The sequence below is a fragment of the Diadema antillarum genome, unplaced genomic scaffold (genome assembly GCF_040938485.1).
Source record: "Diadema antillarum isolate AM-2024a unplaced genomic scaffold, OU_Dant_1.0 seq00001865_RagTag, whole genome shotgun sequence".
NCBI classification, from domain to species: domain Eukaryota; kingdom Metazoa; phylum Echinodermata; class Echinoidea; order Diadematoida; family Diadematidae; genus Diadema; species Diadema antillarum.
The window spans coordinates 321,426-348,513 of record NW_027272535.1 but is presented as its reverse complement, the minus strand read 5'-3'; the positions used below and the strand labels follow the sequence as shown (position 1 = coordinate 348,513).

The window sequence follows — 27,088 nt, the reverse complement described above, 5'->3', positions numbered from 1 at the left end:
TGCTGTGAAAAATATCTTGAAAATTTTGAGGCTACACAATATTTTGATTCAGCACAACCATATATGTAGTGATTTTTCTTTTGAGAACTATGGTTTTGAGAGAAAATATTTATATCTTTGTAGGCAAGTGGAATGCATACAGTGTATAAAGCATTTTACTTTATAGTGGGGTGTTCATCCAGACCTTGTCTCTTCTAATAATCAAAGGTCTTCATCATTCATGATTGAATACCCAGTTTTGAATAATTCAGGTTATAGTAAGCTTTCATACATAATTATGCAAGATGCATGAGCTCCCTCTGCTCATTGGTTAGTATCCTTGCAATCCATTTTTGTCCAGTGCTTTATCAATACCCCAAAATAAACAACTCGCTCCAACAGCTGCAGTAATCTTTAGACGAAGCTGAGAAATCGATATCAGAATATTAAGTATCTGTACCTTAGCTGCATATTTCAGAGCAAAATTCTATATTCTTCAGATGTGTTTTACTGCACACTTTTGTGTATTAAAGGCTCTTCGGTGCATTAAAAGACTTTCATGTCATCAGTCCTGAATTTTGGTTCCTGTGTTGTTGATTCGGTAGAGAGATTGGCAGTCCGTGTGAGATGCTCACTCCATCTGAGATTGAAAAGCTGGTGCCTTATATACGGGTCACTGACATTCTGGGTGGACTGTACTCACCTTCAGACGGCAGAACAGATCCAACCAACACTGTCATGGCACTGGCTCGCAGTGCCAAGGCCAATGGTGAGACTGAAATCGAAAAATTAATGAAGTTTGAGACATTGGTATAATTTTTTTTTTTTTTTTTTATCAAATGGGACTTGAAAGGTAATATGTTGTATTTGGAATGGTTGAATTCATGATCAAGAATCCCAATGATAGATTATGAAAGAATTAAAAGCACATGGTATTCTATTTCAAAAAGCAAAGTATAACTTGAAAGTGAGTTCCTGCTTTGGTGATAATTTGTGCCCTGCATCACAAAATCACCAAAATGTTGCCAGACATGGATTTTTAGAAAGGGCAAATTCTGAAATCGCAGATTCTATGCTTTAGAATGATGAATAACACTGTACAAATGGACTTTCCTCACATCTCTGAATAATGGAAAGAACGTACAATGTACACACTATGGAAAAGTGGGTACTGAGAAAAGAGGCTTTGAAGGTTAGGGTTTACTTTTATGTCCTTAATCTCACCAAGCTGTGCTGTCTGCAATTAATAGAATGAAAAACTGGATGCAAAACTCTAAAGCAACCAAAGTGAAAGGATTATCAGATTGAGCTGAACATTTTGCACAGTCTATCAACACACTCTATTCATAAACTAGTACCGGTACTTACTTTCAAAGAGTAGCACCATCCTTTCAAAGTCATTAGAGTTAAAAGTGGAAGGTGGTATAAAGTTTTGTTTGATTTTTTTGAAGAAATGAAAAGGGGCCCCTGAGACAAATCACACTATTCTACAGAAGTGTTCAAGAAAAACTGCTTTAAAAAAGGCACAGTTTTCCATTGATTTTTAATGATCCCATTTGAATAAGAATTATGTCGAAGAAGAGTTGCTCTTTCAGAAAACATAAATAAAGTTAAGATTGACTACATTGTAGATTGACCTAATTAGTCCATGGGCCAAGACCCGAAAAATGGGTTATTGGTACCACCTGAAGTGGCAAAACCTTTTTGGTGTCATTTTGTTTGTCGGACATAGATATGCTTATCAAGCGATGATAGCATTTCCAAATGAGTAGCTTAGTCATAATAAATGAATTTTTAACCAATTTGGTCTCGTTTTTATATCCCTATACTTCTGAATCGAAACTAACCGCTATACAAAGAAGAGCACTGTCTTCTGTATGTCCACAGGTGTTCTGTTGTAAACGCGGTGCGCTTTTTATTCAAGGCAGCGAAGGGAATATCCAAAGGGTTATGATGTCCACAGCTGTCGCGCGGTGCGCTTAGTCTTTATCCAGAACAATGTACCATTATCATATCTAAAGTTCCTGATAAAAGGGATTATCTATACTGTTTTTATACTACCCTCTCGACAAATACATCAGTTTTAAACAAAAATCCCTCTCTCCATTTACAACATTGTTTATTATAATGTATTGTAGTGTACCGGTACATTGTTTTTGCATTATCTTTCATTGTTGGATGGAAATAAAGTGACATTGGCGTGGTATTAGCGTTTTCACCGTCGCGTTTGCACCGGAAAATGACAAATCATTGAAAAATACGGTAAAATTCACTAGGAATTGCTTTTTTTTTATTGTTGTTTTTAGAGAAAGGGATATACACTGTATTATAAGCTTTGGATATTCCCTTCGCCGTCTTGAATATTAGACTAAGTGCTGTGGACATCATAACCTTTGGATATTCCCTTCGCTGCCTTGAATAAAGACTAAGTGCACCGCGTTTACAACAGAACACCTGTGAACATAGAAGACAGTGCTCTTCTTTGTATAGCGGTTAGTTTCGATTCAGAAGTATAGGGATATAACAACGAGACCAAATTGGTTCAAAATTCATTTATTATGACTAAGCTACTCATTTGGAAATGCTATCATACCTTGATAAGTATATCTATGCCCAACAATCAAAATGACACCAAAAAGGTTTTGCCACCTCAGGTGGTACCAACATCTGGCCTGGCCCATGGACTAAATACCTATTTTGACTTCTCGCATAACCAGTTAGGGAAACTCTTGACCTTCCGAGATAATGTGAAATTCCGCTTTTTTAGATTGATGCGTTCAACGAAGCGTGGAAGAGCGCGGTGGCTGTTGCTCTGTGTTCTCTTTCTAGCCGTTTTTGTTTTCAGAAATGCTCTTAAGCCAGTCCCGGTTACAAGTGCGAGTGTATTGTAAAAGTGGATATTTTCGCGCTTGGCCGGGTAAACAGAGTTTCGCATGTTTTTAATCCTAGCCAATATTAAGTTTTCCCTATATTTTCTAGAACACTCTTTTTGTAGAACAGGGTGATTACGTGTAGGTGCGTCGTAGAGTCCCCTTTTTCAATTCTTGAAAACCCTTTTACACACTCCTCACTTTCAGCTCTAATAACTTGAAAAAAGAATGATGCTACTGCTTTGAAAGTTGGCATCAGTTATGGGTATAATGTGTTAATAGAGCAAGATAATTATACCCCGCCAAACGTAGTTTGAAGGGGGTATATAGGAATCAGCGGACGGGCGGTCGGGCGGTCGGTCGGGCGGTCGGTCCGTTGCAAATCTTGCGTCGCGAACTACTTCCTCAGTTTTCAACCGATTCCCATAAAACTTGGCACAGATGTGTGCCTTGGGTTGTAGATGTGCAAGACATATTTTTTGACAGTACCCAAAAGTACATTGCCATGGTAACGGCATATTATGGGCAAAAATGGATACAAATCTTGCGTCGCGAACTCCTCCCACAGTTTTTGATCAATTTTTATGAAATTAGGTACAGATGTTCATCTGAATATGTTAATGTGCAAGACACATATTTCCGCAGTGGCAAAAAGTGCGTTGCCATGGTAACGGCATGTTATTGGTAAAATATAGGGCAAAATGCTTCATGGCAAAACTGCTTCATCAGTGTTCTTCCAATTCTCATGGAATTCATATTGAATGTTTGTCTTAGGATATAGGTCAGCATGACACATTTCTTGACAGTGACAAAAAGTATGTTGCCATGGTAACAGCTCACATATTATGAGCCAAAATGATGGAAAATTTTGTGTTGCAAACTACTTCCTCAGTTTTTGCCCAATTTCCATGAAACTTGGTACAGATGTGTGCCTTTGGTTGTAGATGTGCAAGACGCATTTTTCGACAGTACCCGAAAGTACGTTGCCATGGTAACGGCATATTAATGGCAGAAGATCAAGGAAAGATCTTGCGGATTTAACTACTTCCTCAGTTTTTTGACCAAAGCTTATCAAATGTTGTTTTGACCAAAGCTTATGAAATGTTGTTTGGCGGGGGTATAACCAGTCGCTGTAGCGACATTTCTAGTTTCAGCTTGATCTGCTAATCCCTGCATTATTTATGCTGCAGAGTTTCACATCCTGCTTTTTGCACCATTCATTTGCATGACTAGCAAGCCTTGGTAGGATCAAGTGCCTGAATAGACCCTATATACTTTCGAGCCTCTTTTCTCAGTAAGCACTTTTAATACAGAGAATGTGTTTGCTTTTCAAGATTTTCTGGCGACTTTTTGTTGGTTTTGTGGTGCAGGGTCACATATTATACAGTGTAATGTGTGAACAGCAGGCACATGCAATGTAGCTGGCTTAATACTTGTTTGCTTTTCATGATTGATACGAATCATACACTCTCAGAAACCAAGCTTTATCTGACATGAAGCACATTCATCCAGTTTGCTCCCCAGGACTTGTGTCTAGGACTGCCTTCACTCAATGGGAATACTGTTTATGCCATACATTTTGCAGGGTTTTTGTTTTTCATGAATTTCACGAGTTGGGTTTTATTCGTGAATTCAACAAAACTGAAAGTTATCAACTCTGATCCTATTAACATGAATGTGACATGTATGCGTACAATGTACTGCTGCAGTACACAGTACAGGAACAAGATACACTACGTGTATAGTACTGTACTCAATGATTGCAAATTTTAATAACCTCGCGCAAAATTGTCATGAAGTTCTGATTCACAAAAAAAAATTTGACTCGCTAAATGTATGGGGCATACAGTGCCACAAAACTGTTAATATAGGTTGTTTTGTCTGCATATTTGCTTTGAGGATTAATAGGCATTCTACACACTGTCCAAAGACCCTGACACAGAAAGGGTAAAGAGATGAGTGTGAAACTACGGATGACCCGCTACAACAAAAGGATCGGAGAGTCAGGGAGGTTGATTTTCTGAAAATGACATGGCATTATTTCCTTACTCTTCCGCTTTGATTTCATTTTAAAAGCACTCGGGTGCAGAGATATTGATGATTTTATGAGACCCATGTTGAGTGGTTAAGAAAATCGGCGTTTCAAGAAAACTGCCAAGTTTTCTTTCAGACACAATCATGATCAAGGGGAGGCAAGACAGTTTTCACCTCTTGACAATAGAAAGTCCGCTCGTAGCAACCTCTGCGATGTTCATTCAAGCTTAGCACCAGTGGTCTATGCACGACCAATCAGTAACCAGAATGCCATGCACTGACGGATAAGATCACTCCCTTGTTGCTAGGGGCGGAGTCTCTCTGAGGCATTAAATCCAAATCTTCCGACACATTTCTGTTGCACTGAAAGTCAGAAAACCATGGCCTAGAAAAATGCTACTTTCTTGCCTTTCCTTTGATCATTTAGCTTTGAAATTGCGGCAGATGATGGACGAAACATTTGACTACACCATTATGCCAACAACTGAAATTTGATGGTTTCGAATGATTTTGATGATCTGACTTCAAACTCGATTTTGTCGGCTCAGACGTCGGCAACTTTCAGATCCTCTTGTTGTGGCGGATCACAAAGTGTTCAATGTTGTATATTACATCCACCCAGGTGTGCAAATATTGGAGGGGGTTCAAGTTAGCAGGGTCAACAGTGAGAATGGAAGCGTTCATTCCGTGGATACCTCTCATGGCAAAGTGCGGTGTGACTACTTCGTCAACTGTGGTGGACAGGTAATGTGACACTTTTAAAAGACATTGTACGGTTTCCTTGCATTGCAGTAAGCCAGCAACAATGACTAACTAGAGGAACAGTGGCTGTAGTTGCTAATTCATCAATCAGAATTACTTTTGCACACAAACTAATGGAAGATTTGTGAATTGACATCATCACCATGCTGAATTTATGCGTGCGATTGAAACCAGTGCTGTTACATGCCATTTTTATAATGCCGATCTTGATACTTGTACTTGTCAAGGTTTTTGCATTTAGACGATCCTTCCCACCCAATGAACTTGACCTTATTTTCAGTGTTCCAGGAAAGCCAGAGTGACTAAAAGAAATGAATACATGTATGATAGGAGATAAGCACAAATTAGAAGATGAAAGCATTTAAAAATTCCTGAATGTTCTCATAATTGGCAAGTTTTCATGCAAATTACTGTAATTTTGTGCACATTTTAGTAGATGAAGCAGTGCCATCTTATCTTTCTTCTGTGTAACATAAGCCATGAAATTCAAAGTAACCAATTTAATGGTGACAGAATGATCATTTCTGCAGCAAAAGTCTTTAAAGACTTAAATGATAAATGCAAATATTTGTTCTGCTTGATTGTTGTCGAGCCCACCGGAGGTGAGGGGAGAGTAAGGGATCGCCAGCGGCATCTGTTCGTCCGTCGTCCGTCCATCTGTCGTCCATCCGTAACACTACAAAAACTTGAATAACTCTCTACTGAGGACATCAATTTCAATCAAACTTGGAGGGAAGAGTGGTTATACAAAGTTACACATTTTACTAAACATGAAGGTCACCTCAATTTCAATGGTCACAGGCAGGGGTCAATGAACTTTATGGCCCAATGTTAAGTTTTTATGGCACGTTTCGATTATGGCTCGTAACTTTTGATGTATATGTCCGTTTGTAACCAAACTTAGATTGTACATGTCCCTTGGGGAGTTCAAGGTCACCACAAGGTCAGAGGTCACAGACAGAGGTCAACAAACTTTTAGGACCTAATGTTAAGTTTTTACGGCGCTTTTAGATTATGGCTCATAACTTTTGATCCGTATGTCCGTTTGTGACCAGACTTGGCTGGTAAATGTCCCTTGGGGAGTTAAAGGTCACCACAAGGTCAAAGGTCATAGGCAGGGTCAATTAACTTCCAGGAGTCAGAAAAACATTAATTTCTTCTACGTGAATGGGCGAGACACATTTTGGCACTTGCCTTGTTTGTTGATGAAGTCATGTCATTATCATCTTTATTTATTTTGTCAATGGCTGTAGTGGGCAAGGGACATTGGTCTACGAAGTAATCCCACCGTTAGAGTACCTCTCCACAGCGTCAAGCACCAGTACATGATTACTAAACCCATCGAGGGAGTCGAACCTCAGAAACACCCATGTAAGTCTTGTGTGTTCCTAAAAATTATTCATTATCATCATGGTCATGTAGTCTCTATTCATTGAAGATTAGTTTCTTGACAGTTCTCCTAGTCTGTGGAGAAAGCACTCCAATTTAGTCAGGCAGAAATCTTAGGGTAAGCATTACAGAAGCAGAAAAGGAATCATTTGTATATTATTATTTTTCAACCATTTTCAAAAGAAAGGGGAGAGAATATCATCCCTGGGGTGACAGGATCATATCTAAATTTGAAAATAACAAAAAAAAATTCTTATTCCAGTTGGAATGTCAAAAATACAGATTTCAGTTTGAAAATATTACCGTTATTAATGTAATACAAAGCAATGCTTTGTATTATTTAGCATCAACATTGATGTTATTTTTCAAATATGTTGCAATTTTTTTTTTTTACTTGATTTATTCATTATTAATTTATGATTTTGAGATACATACCAAGTATTTTTACCTCAGGGATGATATCAAACTCTGATCTGAGCCAACGATGCATGGTGAAAAAACATATAAACATACAAACTTATTCTGATCCACCACCACATTCCGTGCAGATGTGCGAGACTATGATTCCGGGAACTACATGATTGACTGGGGTGGAGGCCTACTGGTGGGCAGCTTCACTACCAAGGGAATCTCGCTGTTCTACGAGGGAATCCCGGAGAAGGCCGAGTTCCTGTCCCTCGAGGAGGACTGGGATCACTTTGGTGAATTTTGTGTTCAGTTGGAGGTACCACAAGGGGGAACCTCATTAGGATTAAAGATTGTCTAGAAACAAGGTACCTCGGATGAGTTAGGAGTATTCTTGTTATTATTAGTGTGTTGTACATGTATTACAGTCCAGGATTTCTGTTTTGGGAAACACATGCGTGGATACAGCAAAGTTCAGATGTACATTTTTTTTAGTCAAGATTTGCTTCTTTTGGTTTTTTTTTAAACATGCATTGATATAGCAAGTTTTTCATTTTGCAGGTCTTTTTTTTTTTTTTTTTGTGATTGACGTAATTCAAACCATGGCAGATCATCATATGCAGTAAGCAAGTACACATTTCTCTTTTTTTTCTCTCTCTCTTTTTCTTGTTTTGCTTCGCTTGGCCTGTATGATTTATACCTTTTGATAACTTGCAAACTTTTTCATCATCATTCTGCTATCCACCCAAATATGACCCAATTTGTGAAGTTAGCAAGCTCACTCAGGTATAGCTTTATATGCCACAGTGCAAAAGGAAAGCCATGATGACACAGTAGGAATTGGGGGGGGGGGGGATTTGCTCGCGGGGAGTATATTCACACTTTTCGAGACATCTCTACCAATCGGCAAGCAAAGTACTGTTAAGGTAAAGGAACTAGCCATTAAGATTTGTGATCAGAATGTTTGCCATGCGCTGACACTCATTTTGGAAGTAAAGAGGAATGATTCCACACTACTAGTATGTGTTAAAGTACAAATGATGGAGTGATGTACATGTATGATGTACCACTGATATAATTATTCGTCATGTAAGGAGAAGAGGTCTGCATTGATTTTGTCGTTGTTTTGTTGTGATGTGGAGGAGGATTTATTCACATGGAAAGTCTAGCATGGATTATGCTATTAAATTACGGGTAAGTCTTTTCTGTAAAAGGGACTGGCATTCTAAGGCAAACTACTGCTTATCTGTTTTTGCTTTAAAAACACATGCCAAATACAGTGGGGTGGATATAATTTCATTGAAGAGAAAACCTAGACTAGTGTGTATTGAGTGTTTTAATTCCATCGGCAACTTTCATATGTTTGTTTGTTCAATGATATGTATGCATTTAATGCTAACTGCTTCTAAATTACTAGATTCCCTGTTTAGCTACCATTAAGGGAGCCTTTGCTTCAAGACAAAAGCGTCACAGGATGAAAAGTTTAGCAGCTACGCTCTGACAACCTACCATCTCATCTCTTTGCATTTTTGCACATGCGTGTACGACAGGGAAAACGGGATGTAAATTAAAGCAGAAAAAGAAGAATATAGGCATATTGACATTTTCTTTTTCTGCCATAGACTTTTATCTGTGCGTGATATGTATGGATATGAGCTGAGACAGTTGTAAAATGTTGGCAGACCGTGTGTATTATTGATTTTAAAGCAGTTCTGACAAACAGTAGTGAGGTTTGTTTTGTTTGTTTTGTTTTGGGGGGTTTTTAAGGGGCAGGAGAGATATCAAATATTTGTTGTGTTATTCTGACATGACATGGATATGTGCACTAAGCAAAAGGAAATTTAGATGCAAAGTCATACAGCAGAAAGTGTTTTGCAACATACATTGATAGATTATCAAACAGCTGCAATACAGTAGATGAAGAGAGAGTGAACACTTTGCTTGCTTCCATTGAGTTCAATGATTTGAATGTTTGTGTATTATGATCTCTCTATTTCCAAACTGCAGCTCCCCATTTGCAGGGTTTCCTGAAGAGGGTGCCCCTAGCTGAGAAGGCTGAGGTCCAACAACTCTTCAATGGTCCAGAGAGCTTCTCTCCAGACGGCAATTTTCTCTTTGGACCAGCTCCAGAGGTATTCAGTCTGCTGTGACTTTAATAGCGCCTTGGAGTAGGAGTATGGGATGAATAGGGATGGGGATACTGTATGAACTTGATAATCCTGTGGATATTTGCTACAACATATGTGACCCTGCATCACAAAACGAACACAAAGTCGGCAGACATGAAATTTTAGTTAAGACCATATTCTGAAAGACCAGCCTTTAAGCTTTCAAATGATGTATAACTCAAATCAAATGGACTCTCTTAACCAATCTAAATATTGGAAAGAAAGCACGCAATCGGGAAAAGTATGAACTGAGAAAAGACGCTGTGAAGTACCGTGTCTGTTCAAGCGCTAAATTTTTACCAAGCCGTGCTGTCTGTGAGATGAATGGGACAAAATACAGGATGTTAACCACCAGAGTAACACAATGAAGGGATTATCAGATTAAACTGAAATTGAGCCTACCTTATCGACACATTCTGTCCATAATTAATGCCAACTTTCAAAGCAGTAGCATCATTCTTTCAAAAGTTATCAGAGTTAAAAGATTTTTAAGAAATGAAAAGGGGACTCTAAAGACACACATAATTACACTATTCTACCAAAAAACTGTTCGAGATAAACAGCTAAAAAACACACTTTCCTGCCCATTTTATGATCCCAAATTTAACATAATGTAGAAGAAGACTTGCTCTTTCAGAAAATATGAAAAAGTCAAGATTGGCTAGGTTGACCCATTTCACCTATTTTCAGTCCTCACACAAAATCAGTGTGTGCGACTTTTTGTTTGTTTTGTGGTGCACGGTCACATATGTTTTGTCTGTTTGGGAACTGCTGTAATTTTTTGATTAATATCAGGTGACTGTGGTTAGCCAGTCAGTGATGCACACAAGACTATAAACCTATTAAGTCAAAAAATGAAGATATATGGGTGAGAATTTTGAACGATGTACAATTGCCAATTTTCGCACCTTATGACATTCTTTCCCTTAGAACACGCCAGGATGATCTAAGAAACCAGATTTTTTCATGTCATCTCAAAGATTGGTAAATTTCCTTTCAGGAAACATATGGTTTGGTTGACTTTTGCCTGATATTTTTCATCTGACAAGGACTTAAAGCATAGAAATACGGTAAAAACGCTATTTTCACAATAATTTTTGTTTTTCAAACTAATGATGTGCATTTTTAAGCGTACGTGGCATCTAATATCTGACCATGTTCTGGATCTGACATATCATGGGTATGAACCACAAAATTATAAGAACTTTATGAGCACATATAAAATCACAGAGAACAATTGAAATATCAATGTCCTAAACAGACGAACGTCCGTGATGCTTTTATTTCTATCGCTGCTGCAAATTTCTACTTTGTTGTCCCAACTGTAATGTATACGAAAATTTGGTGTTCCACCTAATGAACATATCCTGCAAAAATTGTACGTCTGCTGGCTGTACATGGGACGTAATATTCTTTTATGCAAAATTATACTAAGTTTTCGTCACGGACGTGCTTCCGCTATTTTCTAATAAAGATCGTATCCCATTAAACGTTATTGGCGATATTGTTCTGAGTCGTAATCAACTAAGATCTAGCCACACGATAATATGTTTGTTTTGAGTTTCTGTCCATCCTTTGTCAAATAGGAACCGAAATTATATTTTTAGACGAACCTCTGAGAAAAAAAGAACGTCCGTGATGATTAAAACGTTTTCGAGTGGGACACCATCTTGCTTTGATGACGAAGGTGCATTTTACCTTTGGCTCTCTAGCCGAGGAGCTGCATGTTATTTTGGGAGCGGACTGAGGCTTGTCCGCAGTTTTTGGACCATGCAATTCACCGAAAACCAAGCAAATAATAAATACTTTCTCTGAAAATTCACCTCCTGATCCCCCTCTGAGCAATACATATGTTGTAAGGATGTTAAATTTCTTATAATTTGCATTGACAATACCTTTTCAAATTTTTGAAAGAGTTAGGAAGGCTAGGTACTCTCTACCGATTAGTTATCCGTCCTGGAACATGACCCTATTAGTAGAACGAACGTCCGTGACAATTCCAGCGAACGTCCGTGACGTATGCAATCCCTCCGATAGGGATAACTTGTCCCGAAAGTGTCCTGTATTCTTTAAAACTTTTGGCTCCAATAGCCACAAATAAAGTTTTACAAAGTAAACAATGAGTTTAGAGCAGTAGTTTCAGAATTTTTAAGGCGTTATGTGATCATGATGAACAAACAGTTGAATATTTACTCACAATTTTACACTCGTTTTCCCTCTAATCATACAAAAACAGCTAAACACTGAAAACAAAGTTATAGGAAAATGGAATTTTGCGTAATCTTTCATTTCTGTGCATTTAAATTTCTTTCTAATGAGGATCTAGAGACAATTTGTACTGTTACAGGTTCTGAAAGTTTCGCTCACGGACGTTCTGTCCGAGAAAGGAAATTTCTGATCATTACAAATATATCACTGCACATAAAGTTAATGTTAGTTGAAAATATTACCAAATCACCGAGCCGCTCATACCCAAAAGTGAATAATGTTCAGCACTCAATTTACTTGTAATAACAAAAGGAAAACGTTTTGGTCACGGATGTTCCTTGGTAGAATAAGTCAATGGATTACATAGTAGGAGAAAGAGGATCAGCGCCACTTTATAGTGACAGGTGCTCCAAGTGTTTATCTTTTGAGTATGGTAGCTGCCGTCTCAAACAGAACACATCCAATTTTGGTCTCCATAACGGACGTTCGCTGTAATTGTCATGATATTAAATGCCTTAATATATTCTTATTTTTCTCTTCATGACGATTTTTCTCTCATTCCCTCAATAGCCTGGACATGCTGCGACCAAACAGAAAACAAAAACAAAACAAAGCAAACCAAAACAAATCCGAAAAGTGCTACGTAATCACATGCAGCATAATGACGGAAGAAGTCTGTAATGGGCATGTGTTAAATAAAAAATGGAAAAGTTTCAAAAGGACGTGGAAGCAATTGAATGAAAATGACTGAGAAACAGAGAAAAGAATTGCCAGTGCACTCCCGTTGTACCAAATTCCTCTGGAGAAGTTTTTGTTTGTTTGTTTATGTTTTTTATTCATCGAAATGCCGGAACAAGCGAACAAAAATAATGCAGTATGCAATTATTGTCTGATGAAAACAAACAAATCCTCCGCTTATCATCACATGGTGTTGTTTTATGCTCATCAATGAAAAGCAATGTTCATTTGTAATTCTTTCCAAGATTTTTTTTTTCATTTTACATTTAAGAGACAGAGATATCGTCAATTTGTTTGTACTTTTGTGCTTACTTTGAAAACACATGTTAAAAAAAGTAATGATTAAGAATATATAGGTTTAAGGTTGCACTTTGATACGTTCGCTCTTCCAAAGATTCGTTACTCCGATGTCCAAAGGTTTGTTATTCCGAAAATAAAAAAAAGTTTGTAGTTAATTAAGGAGGTTTGTTATTAACAATTTTCTTATTCCAAAAGTTTGTTAGTCCGAAAAATAAATATTAAGGATCATTATTTTTAGGTCCGTTCTTCTAAAAGTGGAATGGGCCTGATATTCGTTTAGGTGAAAACGGTTATTATGAGGTTTTGAAATTTGGAGGATTTTAGTTGTTAACTTGTTTCTCCACATTTGGATAAGCGAACATGATTTTTCATGTTCCAATTAATAAACCTTTCGATTAACCTTTGGAGATTCCTATCATTTACCGAATAAAAAAAGCTTCATAATTATACGAACTCTATCAATTTTCGTATTGACAAACTGTATGAATAACGAGCCTCCGAAATGACGCGCTACAAAGTGTTTGTTATAACAAACCATATTGTATGATATCGAAGTCACAAACATCCATCCAAGTTATATGGACTTATTGTGTCTTGTTATGACGAAACTTCGCAGTATCGAACCTATTATCATTTCTTACTAATACAATAATACAAATTCTCCTCGGTAGCAGTGTGTAACACAAGGAGCAAACATAGAGGGATTTCTTCCTAACGTATTCGTTTGCCCTCCCCAGCTAAACTTCGTATTTCTATAACGGAGCACATTTCTGTTGTCTTTCTATGTTAATTCTTTGTCATAATTTTAGCTGTGACCATGTTCGTTATAAGCAAATTTTGCATTGTAGACTTTAGATAACAAATTTAGGACCTGAATCTTTACTTCATGATAACGAAATTTTGATAAATATATTCGTTCTCAAGGATGGACTACGTCACTGAGATTACACGTACGTTTGTACGTTCATTTACGAGAGATGGAAAAATTGTTTTCTTTGATTCCTCAGTATGAGAAGATAAACAAGCTTATATAATTGAGAATTGGTAATATCTATTCAGGATTTTGCAGAGGAGTTTGTTCTCGACATGAAATTGCTGTTTGTTGTGAGTAACATGCGTTTCCAACTCAAGAGAGCTGCATCTTGTTTGTTCCGAACGTCCGTGAGCTACATGCGAACCTCCGTGATGAAAACTATGCTATGTTTGTTGGGTTATAGAGACTGCCTAGATCAGATACATCTTAAAAAGGTATGTTATTATTTGGGAGTGAGGATTAAAGTATGGGATAGTAAAATAAGAGGTCAAAATATTGAGTTTCTGTAAAATGCGCGTAAAGTGGAGAAAGTGTTTAGCGGAAGAGCAATATTTCAACGAAACGACGAATTTAGTTAAATCATCAGTTGTCTACCATTACGTACAGGTTAAGACTACAAGCTTGATATTCTGCAAGCACGTACACATGTCCCTTAAGATATTTCTTTAGGATTTTGAACTGAATCAAATCTTTGCAAACTATGTTAAATGGTATTCAAATGTATGTGCAGTACTATTCCTCACGGACGTTCGCTGCTCTGGACACGGTAAAGTTCAGCGGTGAATAAAAACTTGTTCCTCTGGGAAAATCCTAGTATAATTGGGTTCATATTAAAGCTTGAGTTATACTCTTTCAGGTAAGATGAATAATTTGGAGAATTTCCTACTTTTTGAATTTTACCTTGTTTTAGCTCAATTGTACATTGTTCAAAATTCTGACCCATATATATCCTGAACTACGTACATGGGGCTGGCCCAGAGATTGGTTTTAATATGACTGTGATGCCAGCAGTGGTGATTTGCACATTTTATGGGGAATTATGTTTGCGGGGATGGGGGGGGGGGGGGGGGGGGGTCAGCCGTGAAAGGGTTAATATGGGTAGCAGGCTTCAGGATGCTGATGTCACTTCACCATGAGAAATGTCTTTCTCTTCTCCTACAGATGAAGAACTACTTTGTCATGGCAGGTTTCTCATCCAAAGGGGTGGCCCTGAGCGGTGGGGCAGGCCGACTGATGGCAGAGTATATCGCTGAGGGCCGACCCTCCATCAACCCGTGGTCCTTTGACGTACGCCGCTTCACCGACTATCACAACAACAAGGCATTTCTCCGAGACAGGGTTATGGAGAGTGAAGGTATGTGCAGGGGAGTGGTGCTATCAATGAGAGAAATGCTTTAGTATTTGCATGGTGTTGAAAACATTTCTTGAAACCCAGAAAGCTCTGTCTTAATGTATAGACAATCTTTGCAGGCAGCTACCAGTAGTTGTCTATGGTTTTTGTGCTCTGAAACATTTGATATAGGTGTTGGTGATGAGAATTAAAGGCATACCAGCTATTTGGAGAAATTCAAGCTTAAGTGTTGACCATTATGTGTTGTAGCAGTTCACAACATGTTACCTGATTCACCCTGGCATTTATTTCAATGCTATGTCTCATTTTCACATTAAGCAAAGAATATTAATGAATAGGGCATGAGAGTGTACAACACAATCAAAGAACACACTCTACTTGGATCAATAAAGCATTCAAACTGAAAGTCACACTTTGTGAGTGAAGATTGACGTACAGTGTACCGTTACCCAATAGGCAATAGGAATGTTTAGTAACACGTTTAACCCGTTCCTTGAATACTGAATTCTGAAATCGTCATTGACTTAATACACAGGCCTGCAGATTCCTGTAGGAAACAGGTTAACTTGAATAGGTCAGGTCCTTTTGAGTTCTTTCTCTCTTAATACAGGGGACATGTGTGCATTAATCCATTCCCTCCTAGCTATATTTGCAGTGTAATTCCCATGGGGATACAACTGTACAATACAAACAGTTCTTTAACCCTGTCTGAGCCAAGGACTTTGGACAGTGTGTCGATTTCTGTGCCAATCAGCACTCGAAGCGAACAATGGGTTGATACTTACAATGTAGTTAGCAAAATATTAATGTAAGGGCTCACATCAAATCAGTGGCTCCTGAACAAAGCACACAGGCTTTTATTTCCTTGAAAGCCATCATGGCAAAGTGTGTCATCAGGGTGGTTGACTGCATGGAATATTATAGATCTTTTGATGATTGTTTGTGGTGCACAGTTTATTCCCTTCTTTTTCCCTCTTTTCCATCCATCATCAGGCCTGATGTATCACTCTCTAGCGAGTGAGCCTGACTTCGAAACCGGACGCATGCTGCGCTGCTCACCACTGTACAGTGCTCAACGGGAGCTGGGGGCAGTATTTGGTGAGAGATGCGGAGTGGAGAGGCCGGTCTACTTCATGGACGTGAATGCTCAAGGTACAATTGAGTGTATATTAATTGTCACAGTGTTTAACTCTTTATGTGCAACGTTCTCACACCCAACTCCCGTCGATGGTGCCAAGTTTGCATATTCTGCTCAAACACTCAAACCCGCCCAAACCGATAGATAAATCGCCAAATGCCACAATACGATGAAAGCGTTTCTCACAATCCGTTTCCTGTCACATGTAGCTTGCATTGTACACTGTATGTGGTGATGGAACATCAAGAGATCTTCACTACTGGATTTGTGAGTAAATTCTGAGTTTCAGTCACTGTTTTGTGTGCAGAAGTCCTGCCTCTACAATAATAGATTTTCTGGTCATTTGAAATCAAAACAATCATAGATTGTCTCACAATTTACACTAGTACATCAAAGCAAGCGTAGATTTCCTCTACAAATTTGCTCAACACATGTCCAGGATTACAAAAATCCATAAAAGTCACATAGATTTGAAAAACATAAATATTTTCATTGAGATCCAGTTGGATGTGAGGTAAGCCAATGGACCTGCCTCTTGGCAAACAAAGTGTAATAATGATTAAAGGTAAAGTTAGCCCGGAGAGTAAAGCAAGTTGTCAGTGATGAAAGCAGTGACATCATAGGCAAAATGTGTTCATTGGTCCTCGTGACTCCCATATCTACCTCCCAATATATCTCTACTTCTTCTTCTCATATAATGCTGTTGTTTTACTTTACTGTAAACACAGAAATTTTCATGGTACATTGATTTTTGTGTGTGTGTGTGTATTTCACACGCTTTTTGGCCAGCATGAATTCTAAAACCCATGAAAATGTCTTCACAATTTTCTCTGCACATTTTAAATTCTCAAGATGAACTCAAGAACCTGTGAATGTTTTTAGCCACTCAGCACGAAAACTTGATTGCACGAAATATTGATGTTTTTTCATATGCACTTCTGTGATGTTAATTTGCAGTTGTACACATAATTCCACAGTGCGCTGTATAGCTCTGCACTTTGAGATCCGGTTTTGTTTTGTTAGGTGGAAAGGGCCTTCTGCCAGAATATCCATTATCACCATGATTTTGCCCAATGTCATCACATTTCTCCTTCCATTAGAGGAGTTCTACCATGAACTGCAGAGACAAACATTTGGCAAGCCCGGCTGGTTTGACTATGTCAACGAGGAGTACTGGGCGTGCAGGGAGAGTGTCTGCCTTATGGATATGTCCTCTTTCAGCAAGTTTGAGCTAGAGGTATGTTCTGTGCACTGCAAGTAATGACAAGCTGTTGCTGATTTTTCTCTGGAAAAGAAGTTTCCCCCACATCAGCCCTTTAACCCTTTATCTGCCCTGGTACTTTAAAGGAGACCTCCGGATGATTTTTAGATTTTTACATTTGAGCAACTATGAATTAGTTATACTGAGGACAGAGTTTCAAAATTTGTGATAATTGGGATGAAGAATAAGAATATTTTCAAAATTTAGAACAAATTGCAATGAACAAGGATGATGACATGGCAGAGTCACCATAAGAATGTATGAGTTGGGGTTCAAGGAAGCAGAACAAAAGAAGAAGGCATGCATAGATTATACACAGGTGAACTCGCAAGCAAGCGGTATTGCAATGGAATTACACTGCTACATTTCTGAAATATGTGAACCTCCTATGTCATCATCCTTGTTCAGTGTAATTTATTTAAGGTTTTTCAAAGTATTGTTTCTCTGCTAAAGAACCACAATAAATTCCACAAATCTATACATGGAGTTGTCGATTTATGTACTACATGATTTGAAATTACGAAAATCGTCTGGAATGTCCCTTTAATAGCTGAACCTGACAAACTTTTTCATCAACATTCAGTGATCCATCCGAACTCAACACAGATTATCAAGCTCAATCAGGCGTAGCGATGTGCCTCAGTCCAACAGGAAGGCTGTGGTGGCAAGATAGGGAAGTACACTAGGTAATCTCCATTCAGTGACAAACTGACTAAGAAGGCACTCCGATCTAGGGTCCATGCCAATTGCTAAACAAAGCATAGTAAAGGTCATGGTACTACAATTCGTACATCAACTTTTGTTTGTTTTGGTTTTGGTTTGTTTTTGTTTTTTGGTTCTGATTTTTGCAGTTATATATCCTGAAGTGGGTATCCCCAAGCATATATAATGTGGATCCAGTGAAAACAGAGTGGGGATTAATGGAAAACTTTGTGAATTTAGTTTTTTTTTTTTCTTGTTTATTAATTGGAACTCTGCAACAATTAATATCACAAAAGAAGAATGGCTGAAAGAAAATATGAAAAGAATTTAACAAATTTTCACTTTTCATGAGATGTAAAGATTTCTTTGACATAAAATATGTTCAAGTATTACTAGTATCATTCCCCCATGCTTTTTGGAGGAAATATATCAAGTGCTCTTACTAGAAAAAGAGGACTTTTGTCGTTAGATTCCTTTTTTTTAATTCTATTTTCATTATTCTCAGACTATGACTTCATATATTGTCAAGTTCCCGTTTTATGGGCAAAGACAGAGATGGAATTTCCCAAAACTTATCAATTTTGAATGGATTGTCTGATTTCGTAGATATAACTGGTGAGGTAGGGGATATACAGTATGCTCTCTTCAGAGGTTAGATATGCTATATTTGAACCTGTAACCTCCCAAAAACAACATTTGAGACCCTGAATGTTGAAATGTGTGTGTATTCCTCAATGCAAATGTCGGCTGTTTTTAATATGTTGCGTGTTGATAATGTAAAGAACATTGGGTGCACATATACATCAAATTTAAATTGTCCATGGTAGCCATTTGTGCAGTCATCACAAAGTGCACAATGCATAGTTCAGCTTTTTCCTGCCAGTGCACAGCCTGATCTCACTGCAAACAACCAGTGAAAAACATAAGATGGAGGTTGTATTAAATAGTAATGATATGTGTGCATGTGTGTGTGTGTTTGAGTTTGTGTTTGCGTGTTGTATTTCTGCTTAATGGTACAGTGTACCAATTGTCAAAAGATGAACCAAGCACATGAGGTGAAAAAAAAGAAGAAGATGTCACATACAAATTTTGTATCATGCTGTGTTGTATTAAAGGCATGGTAGTGCTTAAATATTAAAACAAACCAGACTCTAGCTCTGGCCAGATTTATTTATGCTTATTGCTAAATAATTCTTTAATTTATTCCCAGTTAAAGGGTTTATATCCTTAGAAGGTGAGGTATGTACACGTAGTAGTGAGTGTCTGTGTAGTCAGTTTACACAATGTAAATGATAGCTCCTCCCCCCCCCCCCCCACCCCCCCCTCCTTAAAAAAAAAAGTAGGCTGAAAAAGCAAATTAACAATTAAAGGGGCATTCCAGACGATTTTCATAATTTCACATCATGTAGTACATAAATCAACAGCTCTGTGTATAGATTTGTGGAATTTATTGTGGTTCTTGAGCAGAGAAACAATAATGTGAAAAACCTTGAACAAATTACACTGAACGAGGATGATGACATAGGAGGCTCACATATTTCAGAAATGTAGCAGTTTAATTCCACTACGATACCGCTTGCTAACGAGTTCAAATGTAGATAATCTATGCATGCTTTCTTCTTTTGTCCTGCTTCCTTGAGCCCGAGCTCATGCATTCTTGTGGTGACCCTGCCATGTCATCATCCTTGTACATTGCAATTTGTTATAGATTTTGAAAATACTGTTATTTTTCATCCCAATTATCATAAATTCTGAAACTCTGTCCTCAGTATAACTAATTTATAGTTGTTCAAATGTAAAAATCTGAAAATCATCCGGAGGTCTCCTTTAAAGTAAATGTGATAGACTGCTAGCCATTAAAAAGAAAAGAAAAGAAAAACAAAACAAAACAAAGCCAAAAAAATCCCTGTGTACGGTACTTGCCCATTGGCCGAAGTCACCCATTGCTGCCACTTAATCCGTTGAGGACGAGTCCCGAGTTGTCTATGGGAAATGCGTGTTGTAGCGAAATCAGCCTTATACTCAACGGGTTAATGGCAGTCTGTGTAAATGTCAAACTTGTAGTCTATCAGAAAAGATTGATATTTTTCAGTCTGGATAATCACCGCTCCTCATCTACTTCAATTCCCCCTCCTGCTGCAGTCTGAGGGACCGGAAGCCACTGCCCTCCTCCAGAAGCTCTGCCCGAATGAGATGGACATGCCCATTGGCACCGTGGCCCACACCGCCATGCTCAACGAGCGGGGTGGCTACGAGAACGACTGCAGCGTGGCGAGACTGGACCACAACAAGTGAGTCTGAGACACTGAGAATCTGCCCACCTTCATTCCTCTTTTTTATTATCCTCAAGAAAGTGAGGTTTTAGATGTTTTTGGAGACATTGATGGATTATTAGTGGTTGCAAAGAGTTTAGGGTGGCTCATTCAACAGTTTGGGAGCAGCAGATGAGAATGGACGTGGGATTGTCCCGTGTGATATCCGGGTGACTTAACATTTACTCTTGCGACAGTTGCTCCAGTCTTATTTTCTCCAAGGACCTAGGGTTAGGGTTAGTGTTGTAATAGGGTTTTAGATGTAGTTTGATGTGAGCATTAGGATTAGGGTTATGGTTATGTTTGTGGGTAGAATTTATGTTTGACATAGCGTGTAGATATTTCTTGGGAGCAACTGTCACAGGAGTAAATGGAGCAAAATGGAGCAAATGTCATGGAACCTGTACCATATCATGCTAAGCAAAGTGAGTGGGCGCATAAAGGGCAAATTCTGCTCAGACCGTCGAAGAGGCTGAGCGGATATTGTAATGTGAATCAAGCAATCTCAGTGAAATTGCCACGCGCTCACTGCAGCTTCTTGAAAATTGTGTGGAGCCTTTGCAGCTTCCATTCAGAAGCTATGCCAGAGAATTTCAATGACCGTACAGCTACCACGCTGAATAATCATGCACAGCATTTATGCAGTGCCCATAAAGGGGCTGTGCAGTACTAGTTATCATAGGTCCATTGGCTACAGACTTATGAGTTTTACAGTTTTTATGACCTTTCCTTTAATATACAACACATTAAGGCAATGAAGCCCAGTATATGGAAATCTTACAGCTGCCTTTGCACAGAGCTACATGGAGACAAGAATTAGTGCAGTGTGTCAGCTTGGTAAACTCGGTGCATACCGAAATGTGGAAGAGGCATTAGAAGTCAGCGCGACACGATGGGAGAACATTTTACATTTTGCAGTGTAGCATACATTACACACAACCTGCAAGTCTGTGCAAATTTCCTGTTCAAGCACACTACTTCATTGTCATCCACACACCAGGTGGATTTTGAACAGCTGCCACAGCTAGCTCTCAATGAATGTTTCATGATGTAATTTCCATAGATATCTCCTCATGGTAGCAGCACCATCAGTTTGTGTATATCCTCAAGCAACATGCTTTTCACAGCTAACCGACTACTCCTGTTTTGCCTGAAAATTTTCACTAAGACTAGTTCATAATCGGCACTTCATGACATGTAGTTATGGAGTAAAATAGAAATTAACACACAAAAAAAGACCAGTAAGAATTGTCTGAAGTGCCCTCTTGACCTCAACTTTATTCCATTTCATCACCTGAATAAAATGAAAACATACATCAACTCCTCCCCAGGTACTTCATCATCTCCCCTACCATCCAGCTCCGCCGCTGCTTTCAGTGGATATCCCAACACCTGCCGGCTGACGGCTCTGTCCAGCTGCGGGACGTGACCAGCCAGTACACGGGCATCAACGTTCTCGGGCCCCGGGCCCGCAGTGTCCTGCAGCGCCTAACCACCACCTCCTTCAGCCTCATGGACCTGCGCCCCTTCACTATCAGGGTGAGAGGGGTCATATCACGGAGTCTAGGCCCTCTTCGATAAATCTTGCAATTAAAGGCAATTTCAAGTGTCATAAGCTTGCAATTAATTGCAAATACTTATCTTGATGTAAAGATCAACTCAAATTGCAATTTTAATACACTGTATGTGTAAATTGTGATAGATATTTAACACTGACACACACAAAAATTTTACACCATGTTTTTGAACCTATATTACAAATCTAAATTTCTAGTGACCTTGAAATTACTCTCATTGTTAAAGAGTGATACCTCCTCCATGTAATAACGCCCTATTCAGGATTTTGATGTCAGGAGTGACTGATTAATTGCAAATTCCCTAGCAATGTAAAAGTTGTGATTTTTTTTTAATTTCCTGCAATTCATTTAGAATGAATTGCTACTTTTGACGTATTTGTAATCAGTTCAATCCAAAGAGTTTAGATTGATGTCAATCACAACTTTTTCTTGGATGAATTTGAAATCTGTTGCAAGGGTCCCATTGACTGAGGGACTTACGATCAATTCAAATTACCGGTAATAATAAATCTATATGAGACAGGGTCCAGGGCATGTTTCGTGATGTTCAACGTTAGATCACATTTCTTATATGTTAGCCTCAGACCACCCACACCTACCCCTCTTTAAAAAAAAATCGTTAAACCGCCCAAGGGCCACCCTTTCTTACGTATGTGTATGTCTGTGTGTATGTGCATTTTGTGGTTGTGCGTTTGTGTTTGTGTGTGGACCATTCCAAAAAATCCACATTTACGGTGTTTTTAACCTCTGCCTTTTCTATCAGCAGCCTAGGCTGTGCTTTATGGTTTTTATTTTTATTAAAGTTTGTCCAGAGTGTCACTAAGGGTTAAGTGCAGATAATTTCATCAAAGTTTCACATTTCACAACCTTAACATTGTTACTGTGCAAATTTGATTTATTGTCTTTTTGTCCAATCAGGACATCAGCATAGGGTATGCTAATGACGTGAGGGCGCTCTCTGTCACCCATGCTGGAGAGGATGGCTGCGTGCTCTACATTCCTAATGAGGTAAGTTCATGTGAAATGATAAGGGGATTCACACATACACAAATTAGGGGGATATACAATGTACCTGTAAATCTCAAGATTTGAATCTCGATGGACACAAAACACCCACAAATTTTCATGATGAGCATCGCAATGCTTATCCCAAGAAATTTTGCACTGATTTCTGAATGAGCATGATAATTTGCCCCATGGTGACGGTGTGAATGCTGGACCAAATAATCTTGAGATCTTAATTCCCATCATTCAAAATGCAAATCACAACATCGTACGCCCTACACATCTGTGAGGCACAAAAACAATAGATCTATCGATCAACAGTTAGCGGGCTATGATACTGTCCAAGTGAATGCTTGCACACAAAAAAAAAGTGATACAAAGGACTGTGGGATATCAGGTCAGAGTTCACAGGCTATAATAAGCTGTATAAATGAAGTCATCGTCCAAGCCATTTCTGCTACAGATTATCCCATAGATCAGCGTTTGTAACATTTGCGCGAACTATGGGATATCCTGTATATTGGCGGATATAGGTTAAATTGATATGTAATTATACCTGCTTCATTGCAAGAAAGATATTTGGAAAAAAAAAAAAAAGAATTGAAAGCTTAGAAAACTGTAATGGTTATGTTGCCAAAGTCAGCCTCAAGCACATTTTTCTTCCCTTTATGATCTGACTTAGTAATACAGGTAACATAATGACGCACCACACTGCTCCTTACAGGATAGCATGTCTTTATATACCTTGCACATTTTTAACTTTTCCCCATTTTGTTATCAGATTTTCTTTTGTATTTTTATCAATGTTTCTGTTCACTTTTCAGAAAGCTGTGAATGTGTACAAGTCCCTGATGAGTGCTGGCAAGTCGTACGGAATTCGCAATGTCGGTTACTACGCCCTCAGGTGGCTGAGAATAGAGAAGCTCTTTGCCTACTGGGCAGATGACTTCAACGACATGCACACCCCTTTTGAGATCGGACGTGAGCACCGTGTCAAATTTGACAAGGTGGGTAAGACAAAAACTTAAACCAAGAGAATATTTCTTCTGAAATAGTAGTAAGGCTGGCTTGCAATGTCAGTCACATGCCTTTATGTCACCTGCATTACTTCAGCTGTAATAGAAACGTGCTTTATGAAGTGACTGATTTACACATCATTTCTGGTATTGAAGAACTGTTTTCAATAACCAAATTATTGTGCTCGCATTGAAACATGTTCATGTGACAGTGGCAGTCACATTTTTCCAAGACCAAAGTGAAATGTGCCATGAAATGTTAGTATTAAGATCAGATATGTAATGTTTGGCCATGAAGATATTTTACTGGTCTAAACCCAAACTTTTTCATGCCATGAATGTTGATAATTTTTTTGTGTCATAATGACTTCAGACATTCTACAATATCTATGACTTTTCTGTGTGTCTGATCAATGGCCATTGCAAGTATTCTGCTGAAATCGCATCATGAAACCAAGGTATCCAGAAAATCAGTATTTTAAGCTGAAACATTCTTACCATACTAAAAGTTCTCAGAAGGGCTCAAAATTCATCTTCCACCATCTGAAATTTGCTCACAGTGCTTCTAGAGGATCAATCAAGAAACTTGCTTAGAAGACACAATTTGTCAGGATAATAGCCGGGTTCACACGTACACCAATTAGCGGGATACAAATCTCGAGATTTGCATCGCGATCGTCATTCCAAGTTTTTTTCACGTGTGGACAGAAAAAACCCGAAAATTAGCGGGATAAGCATCGCGATGCTAATCCCAAGAAATCTTGCGCTGGTTCGTCAATTAGCGGGATAATTGGCCCTGCGCTGGTACGGGTGAACGATCGGGATTAGAATCTCGAGTTTTTACATCCCATCATGCAATGCACACATCACAACAGCGAGGCCTCTGCGAAGAGGTCCTTCACCTCTTTGGAGCACAACAACAACAGCGCGCGAACCACACCACTGACGCGTAAAAGACAATGGACAAAGGTAAGTGCGCGCAGGCACTGATAGAGAAGGGCGCTGTGTGACCCAGTTTGCAGGCTTTGCTGTTACCTCTATTGGCAATTAGCGGGGATAATTTGGTACGTGTGGACGCTCACCAAATTAGCGGGATACCGATCGCGATCGCTATCCGCTAATTTGGTACGTGTGGACGCTCGCAAAAAAACTCGAGATGTGGATTGCGATCGTCATCCCGCTATTTTGTACGTGTGAACCCGGCTAATGAGTTGTTGCTCTAGAGTAGTGTGAGATTGAAAGTTTAAAATGTTTATTGTCATAGTACATGCCTTTTGTTCCTGAAGCACCCTCCCCACTCAGCAGTGGGTTGGTAGAGCATTGATAGCATTTGGGTGAGCAAATCATGCTCTAGCGGTAGTGTTGAATAGCAGTGGCGGATCCAGAGGGGGGCACAACCGGCGCACGCCCCCCCCCCCCCTTTATTTTTCGTTAAAAACAAAAGAAATAAAAAGAAAAAAATGAAATGAAACCCGGAAGTGGCACCAGAAATATTAGTCAGGCCCCCCTTTACAGAATTCCTGGATCCGCCCCTGAAATAGCATGCAGCTAAACAAGCTGCTGTATGTGATTCACTCTTCTAGCAGAATTGATATTGCTGTGGAGGGATATAATTGTAATCAGTGTAATGAAATATATAACAAACATCACAAAGCCATCACAATAGGGTAAGCTCTGCTGATATTGCAGTACTTGCGATGTACATGTACCTCTTTGGGATGATCATTTTTATCGTCACCCAAGTGAAATTGAATGGTTGTCACAGCATTATTTCTCCCTTTAAATTGTATTTAATATGCATGTGTCTCCATTTTAGAGTAATATTTAGTTGCTTCTGCAAAGGTATGACAATATTATGTTTTGCCTTTAATTCCTTCTGGTATGATAGACTAAACATGATGTACATGATCCACACTTGAAATTTGTTTTTATTCATCTCCCATTTGCCACAGGATGTTGATTTCATTGGTAAGGCAGCGCTTCTGAAGCACAAGCAGGAGGGCATCCGCTGCCGCCTCACGCAGTTCACCCTGGAGGACCACGATGTTGACTACCACCTGTGGCCCCAGGGTGGGGAGCCCATCTATCGCAACGGCCAGTTCACGGGGCTGGTCACCTCCACCGGCTACGGCCCTAGTCTCGGGAAGATGGTCCTGCTCGGCTGGGTCACAAACTCAGAGCCGCTGAACCACGACTACATCACAAAAGCTAGCTACGAGATCGATGTGGCTGGACAGAAGTATACAGCAAAGGCAACGCTGTACCCACACAAGCAGGCCACAAGGCATGCTCTCATCGGATGATAGTGCAGAATTGCAGTCTGCTGGAACTGTACTACATCGTGTGTGGGACCTAACGTGATGTTGATTGCAATTATGGAGAGATTTTAATCACAATGCAGTTGATGTTTCCTGTTACTGTTATGTCCGTCACCCATCTCATGGACATAAACACTAAGTGCTGATGAAGAGAATGATTATTTAGCTTTTAAATGGATGTGAACTACTTTACTTGACAGTATACAAATAGAGAATGGTCACGAGTGCGATGGTAGTGTACAAGATTTTGCATGAGGTGAAAGAAAGAGGCGCTCTATTCAACGATTTGCCTCGTTGAATAGTGCGCCTCTTCTTTCACTTGAGTGCCAAATCTTGTTTCATTGCACAGGTAAAGACCATACACTATTTGATTTTTACAACACCTCGAATGTCAACAGATGTGATCCACACAGATTCTTGAATTTAGCACAGAAATGGCAACCATTTTCTGTGAAAGACGAATGTACGTACGTACGCAACACCGATCGATTGAAGTTGTTTACAAAAATGAATGACAAAAGTGTGCCCTTGTAATCGCGCTTGTTCGTAATTGTTGAGTGTGCACAGCAAATGTTTGTTTATTGCGATATCGATGGAACAAAAACTTTGAGTCGATCGTGAGTTTAACACAGGAGTGAATGGAAATGGGTGACGTCAGCCATTCGCTGTCCATTTTTGCTCAAACAAAATTGCATGGCTGACAGCCACAGCGTGCTATGGAACTTTTAACTAAATGTCAAA

At 39.0% G+C, this 27,088-nt stretch overlaps 1 protein-coding gene across 1 annotated transcript in view; it reads left to right on the top strand.

Annotated features, from left to right (window-relative positions):
* The window catches only part of LOC139712842 (pyruvate dehydrogenase phosphatase regulatory subunit, mitochondrial-like), a 51,817-nt gene extending 25,302 nt beyond the window's left edge, over window positions 1-26,515 (top strand). The window contains exons 5-17 of the mRNA XM_071624631.1: window positions 585-748; window positions 5,506-5,627; window positions 6,899-7,016; window positions 7,583-7,735; window positions 9,447-9,571; window positions 14,829-15,021; window positions 16,012-16,170; window positions 17,257-17,393; window positions 20,262-20,410; window positions 21,763-21,970; window positions 22,927-23,016; window positions 23,838-24,020; window positions 25,982-26,515. Coding sequence (XP_071480732.1) covers window positions 585-748; window positions 5,506-5,627; window positions 6,899-7,016; window positions 7,583-7,735; window positions 9,447-9,571; window positions 14,829-15,021; window positions 16,012-16,170; window positions 17,257-17,393; window positions 20,262-20,410; window positions 21,763-21,970; window positions 22,927-23,016; window positions 23,838-24,020; window positions 25,982-26,332 — 2,152 coding nt within the window. The 3' untranslated portion in view covers window positions 26,333-26,515. The remainder of the gene's footprint in view (window positions 1-584; window positions 749-5,505; window positions 5,628-6,898; window positions 7,017-7,582; window positions 7,736-9,446; window positions 9,572-14,828; window positions 15,022-16,011; window positions 16,171-17,256; window positions 17,394-20,261; window positions 20,411-21,762; window positions 21,971-22,926; window positions 23,017-23,837; window positions 24,021-25,981) is intronic.
* The last annotated feature ends 573 nt before the right edge of the window (window positions 26,516-27,088 follow it).